At 37.1% G+C, this 13969-nt stretch overlaps 1 protein-coding gene across 1 annotated transcript in view; it reads right to left on the bottom strand.

Moving 5' to 3' along the window:
* Positions 1-419: 419 nt before the first annotated feature.
* Positions 420-13969, bottom strand: part of LRIG3 (leucine rich repeats and immunoglobulin like domains 3) — a 38021-nt gene continuing 24471 nt past the window's right edge. Inside the window, exons 9-19 of the mRNA XM_018080167.2 lie at positions 13789-13869; positions 13070-13141; positions 12635-12706; positions 9922-10085; positions 6933-7253; positions 6107-6388; positions 5201-5653; positions 4840-4998; positions 3621-3764; positions 3259-3534; positions 420-856 (exon numbers count right to left, since the gene is read on the bottom strand). Of these exons, the coding sequence (XP_017935656.1) occupies positions 612-856; positions 3259-3534; positions 3621-3764; positions 4840-4998; positions 5201-5653; positions 6107-6388; positions 6933-7253; positions 9922-10085; positions 12635-12706; positions 13070-13141; positions 13789-13869 (2269 nt within the window). The 3' untranslated portion in view covers positions 420-611. The remainder of the gene's footprint in view (positions 857-3258; positions 3535-3620; positions 3765-4839; positions 4999-5200; positions 5654-6106; positions 6389-6932; positions 7254-9921; positions 10086-12634; positions 12707-13069; positions 13142-13788; positions 13870-13969) is intronic.

Raw genomic sequence — 13969 nt, 5'->3', positions numbered from 1 at the left:
ACACCAACTCTTTGAAGATGAACATATTTTACACAGTAAATCTAAAGGTACAAGTTTAGGTCAAACAAAGGTGCAAACATGCATCAGAAAACACTGTCTAGAAACGTAATTCACACTGTTCATTCTTCATACACTAATGTGGGTCAGAGACCACACAGCAGCAGATTTTATTAAAAGTAATGTGCAAATAAGATGCATGATACCTGCAAACAGCATGGAGTTTCCATTTGTAAGAAGGTACAAGTAGCAATAAAAAATTAGAATGCTTACTGCTTATTTCAATAAAATGAAGTCTGACATAGAAATACATGTGCTGTATTATTTACACCATTAATTTACAAAATATATTTGCATTAAAAAAGCTATAAAATAATTACAAATATAGTATTTTTTAAGGAATGTTTTTTCAGTACAACAAATGAAGAGCACTTTGGCAATTATGCTTTATTGGAATAAAAATACATTTTTTTCTTCAGAATTCATAGCATCATGTGGTTTCTTTCTTTCCTTCTTCTTTTCCTTAGTCTCTTTTTAAATAAAGTTTCATACTGAGGTAGTAGTATGTCAAAGTATTTCTTGGTTCCAGAAATCAATAGCAAGTCCAAAAAAAGCTATGTATCCAAATCACAGGATTGGAAAGATGAAGTCCTAAAGTTTTCAAATGACTGTTGGCAAGTATAAAAGCTATTTTCTCCTCTAGAATCTGTCCTTTCCTTTCCCTCTTCATCTGCCTCTGCATCAAAGTCCAGTGAGGCATGATGATTATTATGGGAGGTTTTCGGTTGGCAATTTGTTGGCTGCCTACAACTTGAAAGAGTGTCCAGCTGAGGCCTCCATAAAGGCTTTCCAAATGTTCCTGAAAGACAGTAAAAGAGTGAGTACAGAAATACCGATGCTAACAGCTTTGTGCCTCACCAAGGGCTGCATGTTGGAATGCAAGCCAAAGATTGACAGAAAAAGTTCACCATAGTGAAATTTTACTTCACTGTTGTTTTACCCCTTAAAAGAAAACATCGATGTGATCACAAGCATAAAGCAAGACTCTGCCACCTGAGACATTAAAAACATTTCCAAAGCACTTGTATAGCCACCCACAACTTTCTTTCTTTTGTTTTCATGACTACTTCCATACCCATTTTAATTTGGAGAGGGTGGTGAGGGAGGAGGTGGGAACACAGACCAAACTGCAAACACAAGACACTTTCCAATGCAAAGGTCACAGCAGTCTCCCTGTTTTGTTCTTCAGTGAACGAATGGCACATACCATCTGCCATGTAGTTCAGAAAAAATAAAACAGGTTTTTAAAAAAATTTAACTCCTGACCTGTATTGCGTTATGCAACATCATCCCACAGTGCAATCCAAATGCTAAAGAAATCTTTTTCTGGCTAGCATGTCTCATTAATAATAAAAGTCCAGCTAGCCACATGCTCCATTCATAACTGATCATCTAGCCATTTGTGGACAAAGAGAACAGTTGTAACCCAACAAGAATTCAGCATTTCAGTTCAATCTTATAAATAATTATCTGGATTTACTAGTCAGAAAATAATTAGCATCAACACCTCTGCAAGAAGGGCCTTCTCTTTTTTCATTGATACAGCTATCGCAAATCAGCGTCTGTAAGAGACACTCAAAGGACTTATTTTTAGAGGAAAACATGCCACAGGCTGATTTTGAAGAACTTGAGTTTTTATTAATAACTTAACACTACTATCTTTAATAAATTTTGAACCCAAACCACCACACTTTTGCTTTTGCTTAGGGGCTAGAAGCAAGGGTTTCAAGTAAAACTGTCATCTGAGAAGTTACTAAAAATGGAATTGGACAAGATCCACATTTGCATCAATGATTTGTAGAGCAATTTTAACCTAATACAATATGAAAGGATGTTCCTCACAACAGCAAAGCTACAAATGAGTCCTATCTTAAAAACCAAAATCCAAGCTATGAACTTCCTGATTCATGCATTGACAGTAAAGTTAATTCCAGTTGTCTTCTTCATTGTGACTGTATAAGCAAAAGGGGAGTTGAATTTGAAGACAATGCTAAAAAAGTGGATTCACAACTAAGGACAAGAAATCTATCACAACTTCTTCCACAGCCACCACCTCCGAGATCTAGCCATAGGTTCTTTGAGGCAAGAGCGCTAATGATTAAAAAGCATCCAAGGCAGTGATGATGCAACTTAAGTGGGGTAGTAGCCTAAGAGAACTGACGAAAAGAGTAGCTCTGTATGGATTTTTAGGGCAAAAAGAGGACTATGTGCCCTTGATATGGCATTAACTCCAGGGTATACCAATGTACAGCTGAACTACTTCCTGCAGGAGCCCTATCCACACAGTCCCACCACAGTAATAGTGGCAGGCAGCCAGGGGGCTGGCCACGTGTAGTCGCAGGGCCTCTGCCAGATGTCCTGGCATCTGCAACATTTTATAGTTCAAACATCTGGCTTTCTTTTCCAAGGGGGAAAACTTCAGAGGTTGTGCCTCCCTCCCCACCCCCTGAGAACAAAGAGCCCAGTGATGTGCATTCCCCCAGGTCCCCTTGCAGAGCCATCAGACCCAGGCCTTGATCAGCCAATGCTGACACACCAGCCGGGAAACAATCCACAGTACCAGGGCTGTGCTTGGTGTAAAGATATCACAAGGATGAGAGCAGTATGTGGTTTTATATGCATTTTAAACCAAACAGCCCAACCAATATCCAAAACTTAAGAAGCTTCAAAGGTAAAGCTTTTCTCCTTCCCCCCTACTTCTTCCTGCAATCTGGATTAAAACTGTAAACCCTGAACTAAACTTTGGGAACTCTTTTTGTCATACAAACCATGAGAAAAGGACAAAGGGGGGTAGAGAGAGCATTTTTATATAGTGCCTTACTTTGAAGGGTAAATAATTCTGGTTCCCTATGTTACATGATACATACTTATACAAGTTCAAGTCTCCCCACCTGCCCTGAGCCCTCCTGAGACCTTGCATACCTTTTGTCTGTCATGTATCCTAACATTTACAGAAATTTGCCATCTATATTAAGACAGAAGATAAGAATCACATCACTGATGAAACTTTCGTGTAAGTGTGAGCTATTAAGACATCCCAGTAACCTAAATATTCTCATCACACAGTGTTACTATAACCACTCCTCTGTTCCTCAGCTTAAAACATTTGGGAAAGAAAAAGCTGAGAAATCAGTTTTGCTTAGTGTTGTAAGGAGGAAGCAAGACAGTAAGTTTGAATAAAAAACAACAGCTAGAACATACCCATGAAAGTGCTGTTACTCATAACAGATGAGGGTTCCAAACTTCTGTTTAAATCAAATGTGTCCAAGTTCAGAGACTTGCTTTTTAATCCAGTTCCTTCATTTTGAGTATAAACAGAATTAATCAATCTGCTACTTGCAGCCTGCATCCCGATAATGCCAACACACTGGTCAAAGGGATCATCCAGTGGAGGCAAGTATTGATAGCATTCCTTTTTCCTTAAATATCCAGAGTCATAAGGATCCAAGCATGCTGTTCTTTGGTCAGGGCTGCAACCTAAAGAAAATGAAAAATTGTTTTCATACAGATTCATCATAACACAAGACTGAATTAGGACTAAAACTTCCCCCCTGCCAACTTACTTGCATTATATGCTTCAAATGCATCAGAACTATATGTGTTTCCTTTTAAATACAAAGTCCCTGAAGTCCCCAGATAGTGGCATAGGAATGGATCTGCAACACCCTCCATGTCTGTTTCACTGCTGTTATCTAGATGGCAAATGCCTTAAAAATAAAATTGACATGTCAGTATAAAATCTTTTCTGAATCTTTGGCTTACAGTTTCTTAAGAATCCCATGTGTTCAACTGCATTTCATAGTGTATTTTAGAGCTTGATTAGGTTCAACCTAACCTTTTGATGAGAATTCTAATTCCAGTAAGTGTTCAATTAATTAGCTTAACAGAGAATGTGTCACACTTTGCTTCATGATACAACCCCTAAATAACAAAACCAAACCCATCACAGGGATCAAAGCCAGGGACGACTTCTAAAGCACTGGAAGCCAGGTTATGCTCTGTCTCACAGATACCTTTTGGAGCCCAGACTGTCAACACAAAAGTCCTGGGTGGAAGAATCTGAAGGAGTCACTGGCTGCTTGAACAGCTATAGAGATTTTCAGGTAAAATGTTCCTGAAGGTGTGGACATGGTCTGTGGTTCTTGACCCACAAAGAGGCTGCTCCTCTCACTACCCTACAATTGTAGCACTATCTCACCACCACTTCATTGCCACCTGTTCCAACTCCCGATTGTATCTCAATCCCTACCTCTTCCCAGCAAAGTGCCTTTTCCTCCCTAATGCAGGTATGTTGCACTAGATTTTCAGGTGCCAGATGTATAAATACCAAGTACTGCAGCATAAGGTAACTTGCAGTCACTTTAAATCTCTTGACTCTGACCCTAATGACTTTTCTAACTGGCAAGTTTAAAGAGTTAAACTAAAGTTACACTGGTATTATCACGTAGGCCTACATTCCATTAAAGGATCCTTTTCAAGCTGTAAGAGCTGAAGACAAGCTGTTGCTTTGGACACTTCTTTTGGAAATGTGATCATCAGTTTAAATTTACCCTTGAGATTAGAGAAAAACTTCATAATTTAATAAAAGCCATAACGTTATTTGGATGAAAAGATCCGAGTTCCTGTTATTATCTTTTTGAAGCAATATTAAGCAATAAATTTCACATCCTCAAACTTCAGTAAAGACGCTTCTTTAGTGTTATTTCTACTAGTCAGAAAGACAATAGCAAAACTACAGCTACTCAAGCAACATAGAAAATCTGCTTAGCATTTTATACCTACCATTACTGTCTCTCTGCTGCAAGAAATACCCTCCCACAGAAGAGGTGAGGAACTGATGATGACTGCCATTTTCAGATGAGCCATATCCATCCTGCCTTTCAGCTAGTGTCCCCTGGGATGACAGGTAACTGGGAATGTCAGCAGGCAAATTTGTTTCATCTGCGGGGATGCAAAACACATACAAAAGCCATCAGCATACTTCAGCTTGTAGAAGTACTTATAAATTTGTCAGCAAAGCACTGAAAGTAACAAGTAATTCGCTCTTCTGAGTCAAAGCACTCAAATGTTCCTACAATAAAGTCTTTGCAAAGCAACCACAAACATTTTTTTCCTTTCCAAGGCAAACCTTCAGTTTACACACCTGTATTTGTGATGCTGCAATCTTCATTCCTCCTTCTTGTGTGGTAGATGATGATTACCCACACCAAGGAAGTGCCCACCACACAGCAAACCACAGCTATGATCACAATGCCAACTGTGGCCCATCCATCATCATCAAGTGATGGGGCAACATTTTGAGGAGAATCACAAGTGGGAGTAGGAATTACATTAAGACGGATGTTGCCACGTTCTGTCCCAAGCGTATTAGACATTTCACAGGTGTACTTTCCAGCATCTTCTACATCTGTATCCACAATAATTAGTAACTGATTGCCTGCAGCAAAGAAATGTCTTTCTGTTACCACGAGAGGGCTGTCATCCTTAGTCCAGTTCAGTCGGGGTGGAGGACTACCACCAGCAATACACTGCAAGACTGCAGTTTCCCCTTTTGTTACAGTTCGATCCATCAAAGGCCGCAAAAATGATGGTGTTTCTGAAAAGAAAGCACAAGCCTTATATCCTAAATGACCTTGCAAAAATGAGAACATGTCCCTTTCCTTCAGAGCTCAAGAGGAAAAGCTAAATTAAATGCATCAGTAAGGCCTAATGAAGCTTACTCTGATTTTCAGAAAAAACTCAAGGACTCTGACTTTAGAGCCTACAATTTACTTGTCAACTGATCAGACCTAAATGTTTGATTACCTCAGAAGGCAAAAAGGCCAAATCATACATGCTTAAGGTTGCAGAGAACTAGAATAAAAATGGTTAACAAAATGTAACAAAATCAAAAGTTAAACAAAATCTACTGTCTCTGAATGCAAATAGAAGCCCCTTTGCCCTACTCCCCCCTGGCATATGAGCTGTGAAGACACTGAGAAACAAAACTAACTTTTATTATTTTGCATCACAATAGTGATTACGCTATTAAGGATTGCCAATATCTTACCTAGTACTGTTAATGTTGCATTAGCTGAAATGCTTCCAGCAGTGTTTTGAGCTGTACAGCTATAAACACCTGTGTCCTCAATCTTTACATCAACAATAAAGAATACATCATCTTCAGGCATGACATGCATGCGCCTCTTGCGCGCTGCAGGAAAATCTGTTCCACCATCTTTCTGCCAAGCAATCTGTGGGACAGGATGCCCAATTGCAGCACATTCCAAACGTGCCATTGCTCCAGCTCGAATGGTTAAGTCCATGGGGATCTTTGTAAATGAAGGCAGCACTAAAGAAAAGTTAGTGATACCAAAATGAATACATGAAACATATGTTTTCTTTTTTGCACAACATTTTCTTAACACCCTTTGTTGGCCTAAAAATGCCAGAGAAGCACACAACCTAAATTTATCAGTATCCAGCAGAGAGAAACGGAGGGAACTGCGAAGTATGTGAGACCCCCTAGATCCAAATCTCATTTCTGCAAACAGCCTCCTACATGACCTTTCCACAGCACCTTGAAACAAAGCATACACTTACCTCCTGTGAAGACAGGATTAATGTTTTTTCCATCTTGCAGATGTAGAATTTGTCTATAAGATTTACTATGAATCTTGTTACTTGTTTTTTCCTATAATATGCTTCAACACAATGGGACCAGATGTAAAGCTGAATGGTCTGATCTTAGAAGTAGATGTATTTTAAGAAATAATCTCAGCATATTAAGGGATCTCTTAAAAGATGCAGATGATGAGAATGGAAAAACTGTGTTTACGTATCTTGATTAAAATCATTCTACTTTTAAGGCCACAAGCAAAAAGTAACATACTTACTGTTTACTGTAAGTTTGGCTTTCACAGAGTAAGATGAACCAAAGTGATTTGAAATAACACACTGGTATTTCCCTTCATTACTGAACTCAACATTGCGCAGTCGAAGAATGGTAGTGTACTCCATCACTTCACCGCCCTGTGCCCGGAGGTGTGCATAATTCTCCATTTCAGCATCTTGCAGTAATTCATTGTCTTTCTTCCATGCAAAAGTCATTGGGGAATCACTGCTGCTGGCTGCCGAACACACAAAACTCAAATTGGAGCCTTTGATTGCTGACTGGGTTTCTGGCTGTACGGTGATCTGCGGTTTAGGAAAATCATCTGCACAGAAGGGAGAAAAAGTAACACAGGGCAAGAGAAAAAAAAAAATAAAGGTGAGGCCTGAGGACTCTTTTCAGAAAGAGTTTGTAAGCCTTGTTTTATAGGTTTGAGAGAGGAGTCAGATAACTGTTTATAAAATGGATACACAATGCTTTAGTTTTAAACTTCACTAGCCTTAGCACATTGAAGATGCCATATTTTATGAGTTTATTGTGCCAAGTCATCTCTCGTTGAAAAAAAAGCACATTTAAAATCAGACTACGTGTATAGTTTGTTTAATAGCAGCCCTAAAGATGGAAGAACTACCCCCTGACATCCATAAGAACTATTCCAAACATCAGTCAAGAAGCCTACCCTTCATATTTATAACACCTGAGGCTGTTGCGGGTTTTTCTTTATTGAAAGTACAGTTCCTCTGCCGTCAGAAACTGTAAGTTATAGTCAAGGGTTTTACCCAAACCCATAAACAAGAAATCGTGTACAAAAGCCAGTGTTTCAGTGATTTGTGGCTGTTTGGTCCAAAAAGGATAAAGATCCCTTAAGCAGGACAGCACACAAGAACTTCAAGACATTAATTTCTTGAGGTCTCCTTACCATTGAAAAGTTACCTTCAAAGTGACATGCTGTGAGTTTACAGAATTTATTGCCTTCTGAATTATTTATTCAATTGTATGTACACTGCATGTATAAAAGCAGTGGGCAATTAGATGCCTGGTCTCCCAAAAGCAAAAGCCTTAGCATATTCCCATTTTTCAAGATGTCTCCAATCTCCTGAAAAACTTCACAGGAACTGCAGGAAAAGGCCTGTGCCCCAAATACTCTTCCCTGCACAAGAGTCCATTTTTATCTAGCCCCTTGTCTCCTTACATCTCATTTGTTTGGGAATCACATACCAAGGTCAAAGTGTTACTTCTTAAAAGAACTTTCACGCTGTGTGTTACAAAAGAAAATAAGATGTGCAGATAGCCGAGCCTTGAGCTGCCTGCAAAAGACACGCGGGTCTGAAGCTGTGCTCCAGTGACAGGGCAACGCGAATCTGGGACTCTAAGCAAGGACCTTAAGAATCTCCAAGGCCATTTGTTTTTCATGCCTCATACCCATGCCTTAAGTCCTCCATGACAAACTATACAATTTGAAAATTAAGTTGATACTTTCACTGACTTTGCACAGAGATAACTAAAGTAAAGCACTGTAAATACTTAAATTAGCCCTGTGAGAGGACGGGAGAATATATTTCAATCTTAATTATTTGACAGGAAGGGGGGGATAAAAAGGTCACTCAAATAAGCATACAGTACAGAATACAGAAGAACACACCGGAAGAAAAGAACTATTTGAATGTGTATTTGGATGAATGTATCACAGAGACACACATTTATACCCACATTTTAATTTCACTCAGGAGTCAATACACTTCTCTTAAAAATTCTATAAAAGCAAAAGCAGTCATTGTAAACTCGTAAGGCAAGGTGTGTACACCCAAATGTCTAGTGATGGTACACTTTAAAGATTTAAGTGAATCACTTATTTGATTGTATTAAGAGATTTTAGTTACTTCTGCATGACAATTACGTTAAGTATTAAATATAACAACTATTAGTACATTCCCTTTTGCTAATACATCTTAAAGGGTTTGAAATGAATTAATTAAAAACGGTATTCAGCAGCTAAAAGAAAGGTCACAATTTGTTAAAGCCCCTGGTTTAACAAATAAAAGTTATATATTTAAATTCCCAATTTAATTTTTTGACAGAATGAGTTTCTCATAAATAAGGATGTATACTTCATATATACTCCTTTAACCACTAAGTAATCTGTAATTTTCTGCACTGTCAACTTCTCCTTTTCAGCAGTAGCCAGCACCTACTCATTATTTATTAAATATTTGACTGCTAATAGAAAGAGAGAAAACAACATTTTTGTATACTATTTTATACTCCGTACCTGCTTTCCCACTGAAAAAAGGATATGAGCAGCAACAGTAAAAATTAAGTAGTTATATTTGTTATGAGAGGAAAATTATTGAGAAGATAGTTACTGTTTTGTCTACGAAGAATACAAAGTTTGACTCCTTTTTAGTAAAAAAAAATGTATTCAACAAAAATACATGAAATCCAGTTAGCTTTTAATTTCCTAATATTTTTGCAGTTCCCACTTTATGTATCAGAGTACCTAAACACACATCTTTACTCTGAATGCTTAGTTTCACTTTGCTTTAAATAGAGAACACAACATACAGGTGAATAATGAATGCTACTAAACACACACAGAAAACTTTGATTTTTAAGGCAGATACTATCACCTCAAATTCTCAAGTAAAAATATTTTACTAGCATTTACTGTCTGGTAATACAAAATATCAACAGTGTAAATGGAGGCATACACATATACCACCATGAACTATTGAGCCTTCCCTTGTACATTATGCTACGTACTATGTAAGCAAGCTGTACATAAAATAAAAGCCAAAAGACTGTCACTCCCCAACTTGTACAAAACTACAAGTTTTGAGTATCTACATCACAGTTTGGGAACAGGAAAAAATGTTAATAAATATCAAATCCTCTCCATTTTATTATAGAAATCAAAACATATCGAAGAAACTACAACAAAAACTAAGCATACAGCAAAATTTTTCTATGGAATGAGAAATAGAGGCTATACTTACCACAGACAAACCCATCCAGGCTGACAGCAAAAATACTTCTCCCTTTTAGCAGCTGAGGATGGGCACAACTGGCATTTACAAAGCTCTGGAAGCTGTTCTCTGACATCCACTGTGGTAGCCATTTTAACTGGCAGTCACACAAGAGACTCGATGTGTTGAAGTGCCTGAGAGAAAGCAGTTACACTCAAAGTCAATTTGTTTGTTTTTTTCTATTTGTATTACACATCTATATGAGCACACATTAGTAACAAAATAAATTTTGAGGCTAAACACATGTATCACAAGAGAAAAGACAGCAATATTGTTCAGCTCAGGTGTAGTGACACTATTGTAGTGACTCCTACATTCTACAAAACAGACACGTTATCCTGAACTCCCAGCTTCTGCTACAAATATGAGTACAGGCAAACAGGCATATTTGTGCTGTATCAGGTACAAAAGGACAGTCAGCAGTAGGACACATGGAATGGACATGCAGGAGAACAGTGCAGAAGGCAGGCACTGTGGAAGTCAACATCTGAGACAGCTTCATTCTCTCATTTCCCTTTCAGTCAGAATTTATCTTGGCGAAGATATTTAAAAAGGGGAGTGGGAAGACAGAATAGTAACTTGTTGAAATAACTTGTGCAGAACTTACCTAACCTGTGGGAATATCTACACTCACACAGTGAAAAAATAAAAAAGCAAAGAAATATTCTGGTAAGCATCTAGAATCAGGAGTTCAAGCAGAAAGAGTTCTCGGTTTTGGCTGAAAACTCAAAATCACCCTTAAAAAAACATATTAAAAAACCACATTCAGTAGTAAAATACCTCTCTTCAAATCTCACCTGTTCTTGAAAGAAAAGTAAAAATAATTTATGGATCCAGGGAGATATACAGTTTTAAAGATAAATGAAGACATAGTAATTCTTAATTTTTTTTTCTTGAAGAAAAGGAAGAGTGCCTCTGTGCTCTTTTTCACATTAGCACTGCATAAAAACCTAGGGATGCCAGCTCACCAGTTTACATTGAGATGAAACAGGTCATCTTTCACTTAAGTTTTAGACTCATTCTTGTTATTTTTATGAGCACACAAACCACAGTTTTTTTGCTATCCTGATGAAGTAGGTAGGTATCTGTCATATTATTTTCCTCTAGAGTCTCAGAATAAAACTATCAGATATGAAGTTATACTAAATAATCTCACTTGTGGGAAACTACTTTCTACCATCTGTCTGTATCTTCCTCAGACATAATATGTCTACCAGGTGTTTCAAGAAAAGTACAGGAAAAACAACACCAACAACTCTTCAATAGTTATTTCATTGAAGTTGTTTACAGTCTAGTATCTTACAGCATCTTACACCTCCTGGAGCAGTGTTAGCCTGTCTTTCCATCACATTTGATCACTCTTTAAATCATCTGTATCAATTCCTAACTGTCAGCACTGTGCTCCCAGTTCTCCTGTGCCAAACTAGCAACTGCCTTGAAGCTGGCTGAGCGAGTTCAGCAAACTAATCAAGCAATACAACCAGGTCCAACTCAAGGAAGAGGAAAGGTAGAAAAACCCTGGCTACGGGTAGAACCGTGGCTTCTGTTTTCTAGAGCAGCTACAGCACAATATGGGTAACATTCAACTGAATTTCAAATGAACCAAATATTGTCTAGATACAAGAAAAAAATATTTTACAGTGTGAACAATCATACACTGGAACAACATGTGACATGGTGGAGTGCCCAGGACTGGAGGCTTTCAAGACACAACTGGACATGGTTCTAGATAACCTCATCTAGCCGCCCTTTTCAAGGAAAGGTAGGACCAGATGACCCTTTTCGGTATCTTCCAAGCTGGGCTGTTCTCTGAGTCTATGAAATATGCAAGGTTCCTTGCTACTTTCTCTATGGCACTCAACATGGAGTAATTCTGTAAGATGAACAGAGAGTCAGCTCCCAATGATACTCGACAGGAGTCTGAAGAACACAAATGAAAAGCTCCAGATGAGCTTCAAGCAGTTTCTACTCATGAGAGCAGCATCTTTTTGTTATTCTTTAGTTTGTTGACAGATTATCTACAGAGCAGTTCAGGGTAACAGGTTTGACTAGAGAATGCCGATAATAATAGAGGAGACACGATATATATGCAAGAGGAAGAATTAGCTGCACTTAAAACACAGGGAGCAGTGACAATGTTGTTCCATATCGATCAATAGAAAAAAATGGTAAGAGGACAAAAAGAAAATCCTCACTAGAAGAATACATTTTTCCCAGTGACCGCTTCACAACTTCTCTGAAGATCTGTCCCTTTGCTATTATAGGACAGAAGGACCCAATTACAAGCACTGACAACCAGGTCTTTACAAAAGAATTGCAGCACTGTATTTCACTGGTCCAGTAAGCTTTAGCTCAATGATAGCACTGCTGATCTTATAGCATATTACATCAAAGTCTTCCTTATTTAAAACCCATCAGAGACCAGTCAATTTAAAATAAGGACTTTTTATAGACACCAAATGTAGCAGAAAACAAATGCCTCCTATCCCACACTCTCTCACTTAAATACACCCATCATATAAAAAATAAAAGAACCCAAAACACTGACAAACTTTTTATGTGACTTCAGATAGATTACAGCACAACTTTATCACTGCATTAGGTGACATCTTACAAGGCTTTTATTTATATATTTATATATATATATATTTAATAGAGGTGATGTCTTTTGATAGAAACTTACAATTCTTTGAGTTTCTTCATTTGTGAAAATGCATTTCCTTGAACTGACATAATTGCATTGTTACTTAGATCTCTAGGAAAACAAAAGAAAAATAACATTAGAGGAAAGCAGTAATTTATTAAACTGAATATATTTAAGACTCAAGGAATAGATTGCTATTCTAGTGATATACAAAGGATCCTCAAGCTCTAAAGTGAACGAGACACAGTTAAGGAGTTTTATAGCACGCTTAATATACAACACTTTTTGCATTAATTCCAAAATACTCAGCATAACTCCAAAACTGAAGAACCTTCTGAAGATCACAGTAGCAACCATGATAATTGTATTTCATCCAAAGTCACAAGTAAAGCTTATTAGTCCCATTTTTATTTCAATCAGTATCAAAATTATTTTTTTCCAATTTTGGGTTAAATGTCAGTTTCTACTACTTACAAGTGTTCAAGTGCATCCAAACCAGAAAATGCTTTCTTTGTAATGGATCTAATCCTGTTTCCTTGGAGCATCCTAAAAAATTTAAGCACATAATGCAAAGAAGATGAAATTAAATCAAGATTATTTCTGAGCTGAATAATTGTGCATTTGGCATTTGTTTCCAAACTGTGACTAATATTCACTATTAAGCCATCTCCAACGCAGTAAAATCTCTCAAATCTAAAAGATATTAATTTATTTACCTTGAATAAATATCTAGATTTTACCATAATTTTAGAAGACATTTAAGGTGTACAGTTAAGTGACATGCATTATTCTAAATATATACATATAAATATCTTTTTATTTCATAGATCTGCATTTGAAAATCTCAATGAAATGAAGCCACTTCCATTGGATGCTGCATTACTTTATCAAATACTATCTCTGTCACTATGCCTTTGTCATAGGATATATTTATTATTTCGTATTATGGGAAAGCCTCATTCTTTGATAAATATTTCCAGAAATAGTAATAATAATTAAAATATTTCAGATTAGTTTGACTTGAAAAATCTGAAGTTTCTTTTATATAAAAGGAACATCTTATATAGAAAAAAATCATCTCAGCTATGGAAAACATAACATCATTAAGTGTTGGGCTTGTACCCTGAAACACACACAAGCTAAGCTAATTTTTTTAAGGAATGATGATATACAAATATCGTAGCAATACTCACAGCTTCCTAAGTTTATCTAGGCCAGAGAAAGCACCATTCATATCTTCAATAGTCCAGGATATTTCATTGTTTTTCAGATCCCTGTTTAAGAGGGATGGGGAAATCAAACCACAAAAGCTATTAAAAAGAACAAGGTATATAATTCTTTGACAGCACATTTTATTAAAAAAAAAATTCTAAA

The sequence above is a fragment of the Manacus vitellinus genome, unplaced genomic scaffold (assembly GCF_001715985.3).
Source record: "Manacus vitellinus isolate BGI_N305 unplaced genomic scaffold, ASM171598v3 scaffold_5_pilon, whole genome shotgun sequence".
Lineage (NCBI taxonomy): Eukaryota > Metazoa > Chordata > Aves > Passeriformes > Pipridae > Manacus > Manacus vitellinus.
This window is presented reverse-complemented; position numbering and strand designations above follow the sequence as displayed.